This window comes from Lytechinus pictus, chromosome 3 (genome assembly GCF_037042905.1).
Source record: "Lytechinus pictus isolate F3 Inbred chromosome 3, Lp3.0, whole genome shotgun sequence".
NCBI lineage: Eukaryota > Metazoa > Echinodermata > Echinoidea > Temnopleuroida > Toxopneustidae > Lytechinus > Lytechinus pictus.
The window spans coordinates 57996975-58014044 of record NC_087247.1 but is presented as its reverse complement, the minus strand read 5'-3'; the positions used below and the strand labels follow the sequence as shown (position 1 = coordinate 58014044).

The following is a 17070-nucleotide window of genomic DNA, read 5'->3' as shown; positions in this document are numbered from 1 at the left end:
GTATACCTGAGTCTTTAGGAACATTTCAATGAAAACAAAAATCTTTTTCTTAATTCCTTTTCTTTGATTTGAACATTTTATTATTACTTTTCGGTAACTGACATTACACATTAATGCTATATGATTTTCAAAGGCATAATTTTCTTGGTACTTATATGTAAGGCTTTTTTTAATCATAAACGTTTCATAATACTTCACATTTTAAATTATCAAAAGATAAGAAATGTATGTTTCACTTTAATATTCAAGGGGGGGGGTGGGAGTCATAGCAGCTACATACAGTGCGTATAAAAAAAAACGGGAGAGATTTGGAAAGTCTATAAAAGTTTTGTTTCAAATTATGATCTCTATATTTTGGTGTCAATAGGTGCTCTGAAGTATTATCCTTCAAATGCCATTAAAATAATTTAGTTTCGTTCATGCTTGAGCGAACACGGGATGTTTTTGTCTGGGGTTAAAAAGGAGGCTTGCGCCAAAATGGCATAAAATAATAAATATGAAGGTTGGACTTCTTGCTAATGAGCAGACTTCCTCTTAACCTTTTCATTATCTTTGCCATAATTTTTTTATTTTGCGGTCAAAATTCATTTCCAAATCTACTTATTTGCTTGAATTGTTATGTTGTTCCTTTTTAATATGTTCTCTTTAAGCTTTTAATATTCCTTCCTTAGGCAAGAAAATTTTTTTTAACCGAAGTATGGGAGAGCGTGTTTTTTCTTCAAATCCTTTGATTGTGTTCTACAAAGGTTATGGTTCCTTTGAACAGTGGCATACTGATGGGTGGGGGCTTGGGGTGCTCCAAAAAAAAAAAAAAAAAAAAAAATCATGACCAAGAAAAAAAAAGGGGAAAGGAAAATAACAGAAAACATAGAAAGTGAAATATATCATTTTCTGAATATGTCAAAATCACAAAATTTTATATTTTAATAAAAAAGCGGAAATTTTTGCTTGATGGCTTCACAACTTTTTAATACATTTTACCCGATCTGCTATATCTTGCTCCTTCAAAATTGACTCAATACATCATTGCCGTTGAAAGACATGAATCCTTTCCTGTTTGTCCTGTCAAGCACATGAACTTGGTGAAGAATTCAATAACCACTTGAAAATAGGATTCATGTCTTTATAGGTACCAGAACATAATTTGTTTCACATAATAACAGGATTTGAATAATTACAAATTCACCCAATTAATAATGCAAATCTTCTTACTTGGGTTGACAAAAAGTCTTCTTTTCTTACTTATGAAGGAAAATTCAAAGGTAAAAGAAATTTAAATGAAAAACAAAATAATTTAGGTAAATAAATAAATTTGTAAACGAAATTTGACAGCATAATTTGAAAATTATGGCAAAGACAATGAAAAGATTAAGAGGAAGTCTGCAGATAAGCCAGAAGTCTAATCAAATTTCTAATTTCTGCCATTTTGGCGCAAGCCTCTTTTTGAACCCCCCAACAAAAACGTCCCATGTGCGCTCAAGCATGAACAAAATTTTTTTTTTTTAATGGCCTTTCAGAGATTACATCTCAGAGCATCTATGAACATCAAAATATAGATATAATGATTGGAAATTTTTTTTTTATAGACTTCAAAACTGTCACTTTTTTTTATATGCACTGTAGTAATTTAATATTGCATTGACTGTACACATGGATTTTTCTGACTGTACACCCATTTACATTATCAGTTTTATATTGACTTTTTAAGCCTTTTCCTTTCCCAACCTCCCCTCCCCTCAAAAAAGACAAAATGAATAGGGTCTACTCCCCTAGGCTACCCCTCCCCCGAATCTCATGCAGCCATGTAGTTTTATTGATTTCTATTCTGGTCAGTACAAGCAATGCTTGTTCATATCTGTCGGATTTCAATTTTCTTCATAATTTGTTTAATCATTCTCTTTGCTAATTTCTTTTTTAAGCGGTCAACAAAAATAAACTCCAGCTTCTAAACTAAAACTGAACTATTTATAAATTAGAAAAAGACACAGTTTAAGTAGATCCATGCAACATTGATCAGAACTGTCAAATTTCACTTTTTATCTATACATTTTGTAAACCAAAAACAAAAATTGTATCACACATCTACACTACTAACAGGTATAAAAATCAGGAATTTACTTATAGCCTGGCAATGCTCAAAAGAATTCTAGAAACTAAAAAAGGGGCCCTGGAAACCCCCATTCATCGCAATGTTAAGCTTATCAAATGTTGCAGATTTAGGCAATAGGTTGGGAAAAGTATCCCCTCCCCCGCCCCCTCCCGAAAAAAAAAATTGTCTGACACAAACAATTTGGTACTTGGTAAGTACATGTTCATATGCAAAACGATTTCATAGTAATTTCTTTGCACGATGGGAATGCAACTTCCTTCATAATTTTATAAACCTGTAGTATTCCTTGTGAACTTCTTAAGTCAATAGCAAGCTCCTTCTGGTGTGATTTAAAAGTGAAAGACTTAAATTATAAGTATACAATATTTCTTCACCATGAAATTGACCACATTTGCATTTCACTATTGGTAACCAATGTTTTATCATGGTTACTGACATAACATCTCGGTAACTGACATTACATTTTCCACTTGGTAACTGACGTTACACATATTTAATGGTACCCTGTGGCTTGGTTGTTAATTGATTATCTTTTATTTTGGTGTAGAAGGGATGGGTGTTACCTAAGAAGGAAATCTACCAAGTTTCATATAATATATACCTTTCTGGGAAATGAGAAAAAAAGTTCATGTTTTTGGTAACTGACATTACACACCATATCACATACTTCGTCAATATTTTTTTATCAGATGAATGAATTACTAGTGTTTCTTTCTATGGGATTTTATGAAGTGTTATAATAGCAAGCTAAATCACAGGGGAAAACATCATGATCAAACCTGTTCTTTAAAAATCTGTCAAAACAAAATATATATCAATATACAATTTTCAACACTAATTTGTATCCATACTTTGGCGGCCATTTTGAAATAAAAAATGGCTGCCAGAGTCGGAAAAAAAAATTGTCCCAGAAACTTCAGGTCTTGTATTATTAAAAACATAAAGCATTTGACATGAATATCAATTTGATTTTTTTGTCTGTGTCCATCTGTGGTGAAAATGCCCATAGGCTTCTTGACCTGGTAGGCTACCTCTAACCCTAGATGAAGTGAGTAGGGTTGTTTCTTGCAATCTGTGTGTAGTAAGTCATAGGCTCACAAGTTATGAAGTAACTTTAGGCTAGCCATGCATGCGGTAGCTTTGCTGCCCAGTAATTAGTTATGCATGGCAACTTCACAAAATACATGGCTATCCATGCGTCAGTATACAAATGATGCACAGATTAGACTGGGTCAGTAGGAATGTGTGCACAAGGTAACTTTGGCATGGTTTACGGTACCCACAAGGCGCAGCCGAGTGGGTTTAGACCATAATGCCAAAGTTACCGCGTGCACACAGTTTCACTGACCCACGATAATAAGCTGTGCATTATCTGTTAGAATGGGGGCTTCTATTTAAAAAAAAAAGGAAAAAAAAGGTAATTATCGGATGCATAATTTTTTTTACCAGGCGCATGATATTTTTTACTGGACGCATGAATTTTTTTACCGGACGCATGACATTTTTTACCGGATGCATGGCAACAAAAACTCACTCTTTACCATGTATAGCCTATAACTGATTTTAGAAACATTTTTATTGTAAAATTATGTCACATTTTTTTGATTTTTTCTTTTCTATATGATTTCATGTAGTAAAATTAGCAAACTTACTTTTTCTAGTAGACTCTGTGCATCCGAGAAGAAAGCAAAAATGAGGAAATGTAGAGCTTATATCAAGGCAATGAACAGATCAATCGTGTAACTGTAGAAGTAAAATGTTCCACTTCCAGAATAGTCAAAGTCAAAATTAAAGGTCTATTTGTTGTGAATGTGTACCACACAGTTGCTTATGTTGAACATATTACTGGAGGTGCGTGTGGTATTACTCTGCGATGACAGAGACAAAGACAGAGGAGACCGTGCAGGTTGGAGAGCTGCTAATGGTAGTCGAGCAGATGATGAGGTTGCTGCTGACTGAGGTTGTGACCGTTTCCTCACAAGAATACCATCAATAATTGTTCTTCACCGCTGACATGTTGCAGCTCGACGGATATTGGCACTACCGCAGGAGTACTACATGTAGTACTAGGAGTACTAGTAGCCGGAGCAAAATTAGCTGACGGCTCATTGGAGCTCGACTCATCATGATCCAACTGATAATACAGATGTCGAATCTTGCTGCACATTTCCTTCTTTTTCTCTGCGCTTGTCTGTGTGTAGATTTTGACGGAACTTTCACTACTATGTCCACTCACCGACATGTTTCTAGACTCAAACCCAGACCGATCCAACAAAGTAACACATGTAGCTCGCAAACATTGATTTGTGTGCACCTTACTACATTTCGCACTTGTTGAGATGTTCTTCATTTTGTTTGCCAAGGCGTTGATGCCGACAGGGCTGTTTTGGTACTACAGGTCACTATCATTCATTGGCCGTTTTGGTTAAGGCTTCTGCCAAATCCATGGACATGCAGGATTTAGTATAGAAAGATACCGTTCAAATGTTTTGACAGGACATCTCTCAGTGTTGGGTATTTTATACATCAATCCTCCGAAAGCTTCGTTGTCATTCTCTCTGTGGTTTTTGTTAGATGATCACGCTTTTGGACGTACGTTGACATTTATCGACACAAACCGTGAAATCTGATGCCTTGAGCTGGCGAACATTTTCTCTTCCTCTGTTACAGAAATAAGTTAACAAGTCAACAGACATTTCATTCTGCAGGAGTGTTGCAATCCAACATGTCAGAGGTCTTAATTTTCTCCTTATCAGCATGAGAAATGGCATCTTTATGCTTGGTACTGTCTAACCCTTGCTTCAGTTTGACCAAAACTGCCTTGAACATCCGACCGCTTTGGGGGAAATGTTCATTCTTGCAAATGTCAATGCTACAGTTGTCCAAATAGTGACGCTGGATCACGTACCGATTGTACTGCATCAACTTTTTTGTGTAGGACTTACCATCTCCCTTCAGCAGTGATGCATAGAAAGCAGACAGCAGCAAGCCCAAATCTGCTGTGTTCTCTCCAACAGCAACGTTCGTCAGGACATCATCTTTCTTTAAGTCTTGCGAAGTGCTCTCATTTGGAAAATCTAAACTTTATCGCTTTTCTTTTTCTCACTGCATCGGCATTTAGGTAGTAATTCTTCCAAATCTGTGAAGTTTGAATCGCGGCCCCTCTGTGGCGGTCGCCATTTTTCTTGTTTATAAATTAATGATCGTTCAGAAACGATAGCGATAGCGCACTAAAGTGGATATGGTTCATGCATCCAGAAAAATAAATCGTCTGTGCAAATTTTGCTCTCGACCAATCAGATTGCAGGGATTATCGAGAAAAATTAACCCATTCTATGATAATTACTTATGCACGCCTTGCATGGTTGCAAAAATTTGATTTTTGCCAAAATATTCATCCATTCTATAAAAGAAATGATATACGGGTTTCTTTCTTCATCAATAGGATTGGTGAGCATGCCGTAACTATGGAAACAAGTCTAACAGATATATATAACTTATGCTCACAAAACTTACTGATGCACTCATGTCTGTGCATCATTTGTATACCAACAGTATCTCCTCTTTCTCAATTTTCTTCTCTGCATGAAGGTTACAGCATTTGAGCCTAATGGATATGGCCTCTACAACACAGTAGGAAATGCATGGGAATGGGTTGCTGATTGGTGGACAACAGTGCACAGTCCTGAACCACAAAACAATCCTGTAAGTTATATGGGTCAATCCATGTCAAATCAACCAATGCTTGTCACCCGACCCTCTTTGATTTTCTTTAAACTCTCACCAAATGTTGCCCCAAGTGTTTGACGGAAAAATCTGAAATATTTTGCCCCAAGGTCAAATGGTTGTTAAGATATGGCCTCCCATAGCAACCAATGCGCACTCAAAGAAATTATTTTAAATAAAATTGCCTATTTTTTATTGACTACTGCAGCAAAGTTTGATTGGTTACAGTCTCATTTTAAGTAAATTGGAAGAACTTTTTGGTCAAAACATGCAGAGTATACTAAAGCGCGGACCTGTCGACCGGATTTTACACACAAGGTCACCGAAAATGGCGTTAAGCATCCGTGTCAATGTTTTCAGAAGCATGTTTGGAGGCTCATAAATCCAAAATTCAAAATTCATTTAGCTTAGAACCAAATATTATGCACATTTATGGACTTTCATATAGGCCTACTCAACAGAATTACAAAATATTGACAAAAGAGTGTGCATCGTTTTCTTGTAGGGTGCCCTTAAAGTTGGATTTTTGTCAAAAGATGCCAAGTTCAAGGTCACGGAACACCTCCCGTCCCATCGAGGAGGGGGACCAATTTCTGTGTTTTGATAGACATTTACCCATATTTTCAAGTGTTACTTGAGAAATTTTGCTACCGGAATGTTTAGGCGCTGATTTGCGCATTCCAAAATGGTCTTAAACACCCTAATTTTGATGTTAAATGACACATACATGCTTTTCAACACTTTTCAAATTGTGATAACTCAATGATGAAGAGCCAAAAGACATTGATATCTTCTGTGATGATAGTCTGTAATTAGTATTGAAAGGATATATCTTCAGAAATAGTTTTTGTCTCACCTGCATAGCAGAGTGAGACTAAAGGCGCTGCTTTTCCGGCGGCTGCGGTGGCATCAACATTCGGTTAAGTTTTTTAAATGACAGCATAACTTAGAAAGTATATGGACCTAGTTCATGAAACTTGGCCATAAGGTTAATCAAGTATTACTGAACATCCTGCCTGAGTTTCAGGTCACATGACTAAGATCAAAGGTCATTAAGGGTCAATGAGCTTAGACCATGTTGGGGAATCAACATCAAAATCTTAAAGGAGAATGAAACCCTTGAAACCAGCTGAATCCATATCAAAGAGAAAAATCAAAGAAACATATTGTTGAAAGTTTGAGGAAGATTGAATGAATAATAAGAAAGTTATGAGCATTTGAATATTGAGATCACTAATGCCATGTAGATCCTCCCATTGGCAATGCGACCAAGATCTGTGATGTCACACACGTACAACTCCCTCATTACTTTAGTACTTATTTCACTTATATTCTCACTTTTATAGAGTCTATCACAAGGTGAGGTGTTCTCTTTATGAGAGGACAAGTACAGAGGTTTCACAACATTATATCACTGATAATTCGTTTGTCATATGATTAGAATGAGGAAAAAGAGATGTTTTGGGGTATATTTTCAGTGTCCAAAAGGGGAGAGTTGTTCATCTGTGACATCATAGATCTTGGTCGCATTGCCAATGGGAGGATCTCCATAGCAATAGTGATCTCGACATTCAAATGCTCATAACTCTTCTATTGCTTGTCCTATTTTACTCAAACCTTTGTTGATCTTATTCTTTGATTTTTCTGCTTTCACAAAAGCTAACTTGCTCCAAGAGTTTCATTCTCCTTTAACCTAAGGTTAAGTTTTTGAAATGTCATCATAACTTATAAAATATATGGACCTAGTTCATGAAACTTGGGCATAAGGTTAATCAATTATTACTGAAAATCCTGCTTGAGTTTCATGTCACATGACGAAGGTCAAAGGTCATTTAGGGTCAATGAACTTTGGCCAAATTGGGGGTATCTGTTAAATTACCATCATAACTTTGAAAGTTTATGGATCTGAATCATGAAACTTTGACATAAGAGTAATCAAGTATCACTGAACATCCTGTGCGAATTTCAGTTCACATGACCAAGGTCAAAGGTCAATGAACTTTGGCCATGTGGGGGGGGTATCTGTTGAATTACCATTATAACTTTGAAAGTTTATGGATCTCATTCATGAAACTTGGACATAAGAGTAATCAAGTATCTTTGAACATCCCGTACGAGTGTCAGGTCACATGATCAAGGTCAAAGGTCATTTAAGGTCACTGAACTTTGGCTATGTTGGGGGTATTTGTTGAATTACCATCATATCTCTGTAAGTGTATTGGTCTAGTTCATAAAACATGGACATAAGAGTAACCAAGTATCACTGAACATCCTGTGCGAGTTTCAGGTCACATGACCAAGGTCAAAGGTCAATGGACTTCTGCCATGTTGGGGGTATTTGTTGAATTACCATCATAACTCTGTAAGTTTATTGGTCTAGTTCATAAAACTTGGACATACGAGTCATCAAGTATCACTGAACATTTCATGCGAGTTTCAGGTCACATTACCAAAGTCAAAGGTCATTTAAAGTCATTAAACATTGGCCATTTTAGAGGTAATTATTAGATTGCTGTCATAACTTTCAAAGTTTATAGATATAATGTATAAAATGTGGATATTGGGGTAATCAAGTATCACTGACAAGTTGTAGGTCACATGATCAAGGTCAAATATCAATGAACGTATTGTATCATTATATGAAAGGTGTTTTTTGTTTGAATAATTATTTTATAGTAGTTTTCAAAGTCAGCACTGCTGCTATATTGAATTGAGTGATGCAGGTGAGACCGCCAGAAGCATTCCACTTGTTATTGTTGGTATTGACCTTGAAAACACACCTAAAATAAAAACAATAAAAACAGTAAATTGGTTAATTTTCCAGAATCATATGGCATTCAAGTGTGTATACATTGACTTTCAAATGGGTGTCATTTCGAAACTAAGGGTGAGCTTAAGCCAAAATTTGAAAGACATGTTTAACTTTTTTTCTCCTTTAAGCAACATAAAATATTTGAACTCAAAACCATATCATTTGACCTTGAAATTATTCCAAATATAGCTATTTGTGCTTCATAAGTAGCATATTCAAATCACGCGTGTACTTTGCAACACATTTCAAAATGGATTTTCTCATGAAGAGAATACCTGATCAGGTTGATATTTGCAGTATTAGTAGTCTGTAATGAGTTCTTGGAGGATCTAAAGATTAAGTAACTATTCTTTCAGGACAATGACCTTAAAAATACAGCTGAAAATCATGAAAATTAATAAATCAGACAATTTCCATTAATAATCAAGTGTTTTTATTCACATTTAATTGTGTGTCATTCCATCTTAGATTGTGAGTTCATGCTGATAATTGCAAATCATGTTCCACTTTTGTTCTACTTTAAGCTACAAAAAATATTTGAACTCAAAACCATATCATTTGACCTTGAAATTATTCCAAATATAGCTATTTGTGCTTCATAAGTAGCATATTCAAATCACGTGTGTACTTTGCAACACATTTCAAAATGGATTTTCTCATGAAGAGAATACCTGATCAGGTTGATATTTGCAGTATTAGTAGTCTGTAATGAGTTCTTGGAGGATCTAAAGATAAAGTAACCATTCTTTCAGGACAATGACCTTGAAAATCATGAAATTAATAAATCAGACAATTATTATTAATAATCAAGTGTTTTTATCCACATTTAATTGTGTGTCATTCCATCTTAGATTGTGAGTTCATTCTGATAATTGCAAATCATGTTCCACTTTTGTTCTACTTAAGCTTCAAAAAATATTTGAACTCAAAACCATATCATTTGACCTTGAAATTATTCCAAATATAGCTATTTGTGCTTCATAAGTAGCATATTCAAATCACGCATGTAATTTGTAACACATTTCAAAATGGATTTTCTCATGAAGAGAATACCTGATCAGGTTGATATTTGCAGTATTAGTAGTCTGTAATGAGTTCTTGGAGGATCTAAAGATTAAGTAACTATTCTTTCAGGACAATGAGACCTTGAAAATACAGCTGAAAATCCTGAAAATTAATAAATCAGACAATTATTATTAATAATCAAGTGTTTTTATCCACATTTAATTGTGTGTCATTCCATCTTAGATTGTGAGTTCATGCTGATAATTGCAAATCATGTTCCACTTTTGTTCTACTTTAAGCTACAAAAAATATTTGAACTCAAAACCATATCATTTGACCTTGAAATTATTCCAAATATAGCTATTTGTGCTTCATAAGTAGCATATTCAAATCACGCATGTAATTTGCACATTTTAAAATAGATTTTCTCGTAAAGAGAATACCTGATCAGGTTGACATTTGCAGTATTAGTAGTCTGTAATGAGTACTTCGAGAATCTACAGTTTAAGTAACTATTCTTTCATGACAATGACCTTGAAAACACAGCTGAAAATCATTTAAAATCATTAAATGAGACAATTTTCTTTAATAATAATCATGATGTTTTAATCCACTTTCAAGGTAATTTCAACTAAGATTGTGAGTTCAAGCTGATATTTGAAAATCATGTTACACTTTTGTTCCACATTCAATTGCATGTGGTATTTTTTATTCTTTATCCTATAATTTGACCTTCATAACTAAAAGTAAGTTATAAAGGTCAAATGCTTGATTCGAATATGCTACTTATGAAGCACAAATAGCTATATTTGGAATAATTTCAAGGTCAAATGATATGGTTTTGAGTTCAAATATTTTATGTAGCTTAAAGTAGAACATGATTTGCAATTATCAGAATGAACTCACAATCTATTAAAGATGGAATAACACACAATTAAAAGTGGATAAAAACACTTGATTATTAATGAAAATTGTCTGATTTTCATGATTTTCAGCTGCATTTTCAAGGTCATTGTCATGGAAGAATAGTTAATTTCATTGTTTTATTACAAATTCAAACTTTTAATCGTGGTTAAGTATTTGATGTTGATTCCTTATGATCTAAATTCATTGACCTTGAATGACCTTCGACCATGATCATGTGACCTGAAACTCGTACCAAATGATGAGTGAAACTAGATTATCCTTATGTTATATACTTTCAATACTAAATGTATGACATAAAAAAAAAACACAATCTTACATTCAAGGTAAAGATTTCAATGTTAATGCAACACTATGCAGGTGAGACAAAAATGTGCTTAAGTGTCTTATTATTTGTGTATATGCTCAAGCAATTGATTAAGTTTTCATGATTGTCACATTTGCAGGTAGGTCCTGATGAAGGTAAAGACAAAGTGAAGAAAGGAGGATCATACATGTGCCATATTGTGAGTACTTATATATTGATATACAGTGCGTATCAAAAAGTTTACACTTTGAAAACACCCTGGGAATTAAAGAATATACAACATGAGGGTATTTTTTTCACATATAATCTTGGGTTTGGGTCTCATCTATCCAATGAAAGTAAAAGTTTTGACAGAATGTTACACTTGAGTGAGCACTGTCCATTTATGTAAAGCTCGCAGAAATCTGTTTGCGCAGAAATGCTCGTCTTCACGCTGTGTCAAGGGGAAAGGGCGATATCAAACTTGCCCTGCGAATCATTTCTCATACATTTCCCTTGCTTTTTTAGTCAATTGAAATAAAACAGATACATTCAAGCACTTTGCAACAATTTTGCCACCCAAATTGAAATTTCAATTCTTAGTAAGCACAACCTTTACCCTTTTTGTGCCAGCTGGATCTGAGGACATAACTGAATCTGAACAAAAGTTTATATCAGACATCTCCAGCATTTTTTCACAAAGTTTTTATCATTTAAAGTGGGTTTACAGTTCATTTTTCATTTAATACTTGTTTTTCCACACTTTTCCCAAGCTTAACAATGATTAACAAAATGAAAATCAAGCCTAAGCCATTTCATGTAAATCACAGCTCAGTGTAAAGCAAATATCATCACGATGGCCTCGGTGTGTGGGGGAGTGGGGTGGGGCGCAATGCACTCTTCGAAGTGTTTTGGGTAAGGAAACTAGTTAAAAAAGTAAGATATCTTCAAATCAATTTTACTAGCTAATTTCCATGTGTTCTTCATTATTAAGGTCTACTTTTATTCGCATAACTATTTCAAAGTTCTGCGCAAATAATTTTTCACTAACTTTTCAAAAGTCAGTGGTGCTCACTCAAGCGGAAATATTTTTCGACAGTTACCGGTATATCGTCATTTGCTTAAATGGATCTGTACCAATCTTAAAATGTGGAAAAATCTTCAGGACATTACAAATATATAATTTTACAGGATTTTTTGTAAGTGTAAACTTTTTTTTGATACGCACTGTATATTGGAGGTAGATGTTAAATTTCCAATGTTGAAACTGCATTAAAAGGTATAAATATTGACCTTGGTGTTTTAAAATGATTTACTGTGTTTATATTGTGCCTGCAAATTTATATGTATGATTCTCACAGCTATGAGTTACATTAAATGGGTTCACAAGATGTTTTAGTGATGGTTATGATTTTCAAACTAAGCTAAATGTATTGTTTGGGTAAATTAAATCTGTCATTGTCATGGAATGGTGTACCAGTATTGTTCTTTTTTTGGTCATGTTTCAGTCTTACTGCTACAGATACCGTTGTGAGGCTCGTAGTCAAAACAGTCTTGATAGCTCTGCCTGCAATCTAGGCTTCAGGTGTGCTTCTTCTTACCTTCCAGAAGATGTCCCCTGCAACAATTGTAACCAGTAAAAACCCTTGTGCTTCCTGCTATGTTCAGTAACTAAAAAGCAATCATCTCCATACTTAGTACCATCTTTCTCCTTGGTTTCATCTGACATGGTGACACAAAATTATACTTTGTTCTGAAAGTCGTAAAATGAGGACTAGGATTGCATTTCATTTTGTCAGGTCCATAATTAAAGGTAAAGGGTATAGTCCTGAGTTGATACATGTACTTTGGATTCATTTTTTCGGGTTTGTTGGCTGATAGAAGATTAGTAGTTTTATTTTTAATCATTCCTTTTTAGAATGGCAAGCACAATTATTGTGTGTTTATGTAACAAGATTATGGTATGCAGCAGTAATCTTGAAAGCATCTCAATGTAACTAACTGAATCTAGCCCACTTTTCATGTTTAACCTCATCTTAACTGGGCTATTTCGGACCAGTATATACTGGGGAGGGGTCAATTTGACCCCCCCCTCAGATCTCGGCCACTGATTGCACAATCGCCGCGAAAATTTGCAAGCACGTAGAGCCGGATTTAAACTACAAGAGTGTATAGTAAAATTGTCAAAAAAAATTTTACAAATATTTTGTATTAATTAATTATGCAAATAAGCATATGAAATTTGCCATAAATTTTGTTTTTTGTGTATTTGCCTTTTACTCAATTTAAATAGCTAGTAGAATGCTAATTTTTGGTGGGAGTATCAATTATTATGTTTCTAACAAATATCTACAAAAAAATTGCAAAAATATAATTAATTTCTTATGTATTTTATTGTTTTTTAAATTCTTATGTATTTCTTTGTTTTTTCAAACCTGTTTTTTATTGTTTTTCCCGATGAACTTTGTCGAGGACCCTTTTGCGATCATAAATAGCATAAAATAAATCCATTTAAACCAACAAAACTAAAAATAATCATACATTTATGATTTTTGGTTGAAAAACACAATTTGCATTGACTTTTTACAAAGAATCACGTTTTTGAGCAATTTCTGGTCTGACATGCACTTACAAAACGTTGCGTAATTTTGGACCCGCGTACCCGGGCGTCTAGGTCGCAAATTTGGTCTCAAAAGATGCGCAAGACTTGAAAGTGAAATGTCAGTGAGCGGTGCAGTAAAAAAATTTGTTGAGGGGTGGTCAAATTGACCCCCCCCCCCCAGTAGGGGTTAAAGACCACCGCACACCTTACCACTGTGATCCGATTTTGGAACAAATCGCATTTTGCTCATTTTCTGAAAATGTGAATGGAACATATCATTTTATTTGAGGTTAAAATTAATTGAAAGAATACTAATATAACCATTTTGAAAGATTGCAAGCCTTTATTTTGGAGTAAAGGCCAAATTAGTTTCAATTCATAGCCAATCGTACAACTGCTTACGACTAGATAATAAATTCGCTTTTATTCTAAGGATGAGAGCATAGTCACATAGGTATTTGTACGATGATTTAGAACATTACACAGTAAGATATTCAAAGTCTCAATATTAGCATCAAATTCTACTACATTTTATTCTGAAATCGGGTCGTAAGGTGTGCGGTTGCCTTAAGTAAATGAGAGCCCCCTGTTCTTTGTGTGGCGTTAAAATTCGATGTAGGCCTATGATTTTATATTAATGAACAGATTCTTTGAAAAAGGAGACTACTCTATTAGCAAGTAACCTTGTTATCCTCTAGAAAAGCTACGATGATTAATATGTTTAAGCCTATCTATATCTTTGAATGGTTTTGGTAAAGCCCCAAAGTGCATGTTACTATTCCAATTTATTATGAGATTATATGAACGTGTTTGCACTAAAATGGTCAAGACGTAGGCCTGTATCGCAGATGTCAAATTTAAATTCCAATGGCTGAAAACAGCCAATGACCACTACACTTGAGCAATATTGGAATGTAAATTATACTTGAGTGCAATTAACAGTACTGCCCCTTTACCAAAGCTTTTGACAGACTTTTATGCAGTGATTCTAATTCTTTTACAAGGCTGTGTATGAATGATATATTGTTATTGATTACAAAATATATATACATCTAATTTTTCATCTTATTGCAATCTTTTTTATTAAACTCCACCATAAAATTATATTAATTGCTGTAATTTCTATCCCCGGGGGGGGGGGGGGGGGGGCACTTCCATTGACGAGTGGATACCATGCGCGACCATGGGGTCTCGAAAAGCACCCTAAACACGTATTTTCCATATTCTGAAAATGCACCCCTTAACAAGTATTGGCGTCTGAAACCCTACCCTTAACAAGTATTGAAAACAAAACGAGCTTGGCAAGTATTCCCTGAAATGAACCCCTAAACAAGTACAGCGATATTTTATTGTTATGTCACAGGTCCGTCGGTCGTCTACACCAGTGGCGTACCGTGGGTCACGGCATTGGGGGGGCACCAGCAAAATTATGAGTCACTTATAGAGCGCGCGAAGCGCGCTCAGTTGCTAGGTATACTGACATAATAGGGACATTTAAAGGACAGTGTCATTAAACGGATATGTATCTCACTAATCACATAATGCGAGCGCGAAGCGCGAGCTGAAATTTTTGTATATATTGGCCCCAAACGGACATTTTAAGGACTATATTTTAGGAATGCATTTAGAGTATACATATCTCACCATAGTCATCTAATGCGAGTACAAAACGCTTGCTGATATTGTTAGAATAATATACATCTAAACACATGAAGCACTTGTAGTCATTGTAATCATGATTAACATACGCATCTCACTAATCAAATATTGCGAGCGCGAAGCGCGAGCTGAAAATTTAGGAAAGTCAGACCTGAAGAGGGATATTTCAAGGCTTGTTTGTAGGAATTCACGTAGATCATACGTAGTTCACTAACCAAATGATGCGAGCGCGAAGCGCGAGCTGAAATTTTTGTATATATTGACCCAAAAGAGGGATAAGGACTATTTATTTTTTTAAAGGATTCCATTAAGAGTACAGATATCTCACCATAGTCATCTAATGCGAGTGCCAAGCGAATGCTGATTTTGTTAGAATTACATCTAAACACATGAATCACTTTTGTAGTCATTGTTATCATGATTATCATACGCATCTCAGAAATCAAATATTGCGAGCGCGAGCTGAAAATTTAGGAAATGTAGACCTGAAGAGGGGCATTCTAAGGCCTGCTTTTAGGAACTCACGAAGACCATGCGTATTTCACTAACCAAATGATGCGAGCGCGAAGCGCAAGCTGAAATTTTTTACATTCAGATCAGAAAAAGGGACATTTTAAGGACTGATTTTAGAAAATTTATGAAGAACAGACATATCTCACCAATCCACGAATGCGAACGTAAGTACGGACAGGAAATGGTTTATATTAAGACCTTAAAATCGGGCAATCACTTTAAGTAGTCATGAAAAAAAAGTATATGTCACTACATAAAACAATAATAATTCGAAGTCTAAGAAAATATATTTAGTGTTTATTGACTTGAAAACGGGAGGTTTTAGTACAAGAAGATTATATATATTGTTAAACAGACAATGCGAGCACCAGGAACAATGAAGACTAGGCCCTGTGCAAATTATGTTTCATAAAGTTATAATTTATTTATGTAATATAACATAAGATAATCATAATATAATATAACATTATAATTAACAATAATTTCTTCTTTCCCACTACGTTTCTTTCCCTTTCTCCCTCTTTTTCTCCTTTTCCCTGTTTTTTGTTTTTTTTGTTTTTGGGCCAGCCGATTGGGGGGGCACATGCCCCCCCGTAGTTACGCCACTGGTCTACACCATTTGGTTTAGTACGGCCCACCTTCCACACCTCGCGCAAATCGGACTCTAAACACGTAGTGTTGGGACAAAAAGGACATCCTTTATAACACATTTTAATTTTGTTTTATCATCCCCGCAAATTTGACCCTAAACACGTAGCTTTCCTAGCGAAATAGATACCCTTTTTTCATTATTTATGTGTGTTTGACATCCTTATCACGTTACGTACGTAACGTGCCCTATCTTGAAAAAGACATCCTTTTTACGTGTTTTTTTGGTCGCGCATGGTATCCACTCGTCAATGTAAGTGGCCCCCCCCCCCCCCCCCCCGGTTTTCTATCAGTCATAAATAAATCGAGACTAGATATTGGCATGTTGCTTCACCAGAGCTTTGTCATTGTATAAGTTTATCATTTTTACAGGTATCAGAATATTGGACAAGACATGGCCTACTGTTTTCCTGAAATGGATTGCTATTGTGGCCTTGAAATAATAGAATATTTTATTTTTCATTAATATGTATTTATTTATTCATTGAGAGACTTGTGAAACAATGTCTTTGTATTTGTGTAGTTCTGTAGTGGTAATATGATTCAATTTATGGAAAAAAATATTTGAATGGTTGGAGGTAAAATAGCGTACATACAAAGTTACGCTTCTAATTTCTTGAAAATCAAGTTGTTATGACATATGGGCATCCAGAATATTTGTGACTTCTTTCTAATCATGATATTTTTTACTGTTAGTTTTTGTTATGTGGAATGGGATGTTCTTTATACTTAAAAGGTTATAATTTTTTCTTATACTTTCAGGAAAATTAATAAAATGGGTTCCA

At 34.8% G+C, this 17070-nt stretch overlaps 1 protein-coding gene across 1 annotated transcript in view; it reads left to right on the top strand.

Annotated features, from left to right (window-relative positions):
* Window positions 1-15931, top strand: part of LOC129256914 (formylglycine-generating enzyme-like) — a 28827-nt gene extending 12896 nt beyond the window's left edge. The window contains exons 6-8 of the mRNA XM_054895133.2: window positions 5702-5815; window positions 11024-11083; window positions 12372-15931. Coding sequence (XP_054751108.2) covers window positions 5702-5815; window positions 11024-11083; window positions 12372-12503 — 306 coding nt within the window. The 3' untranslated portion in view covers window positions 12504-15931. The remainder of the gene's footprint in view (window positions 1-5701; window positions 5816-11023; window positions 11084-12371) is intronic.
* The last annotated feature ends 1139 nt before the right edge of the window (window positions 15932-17070 follow it).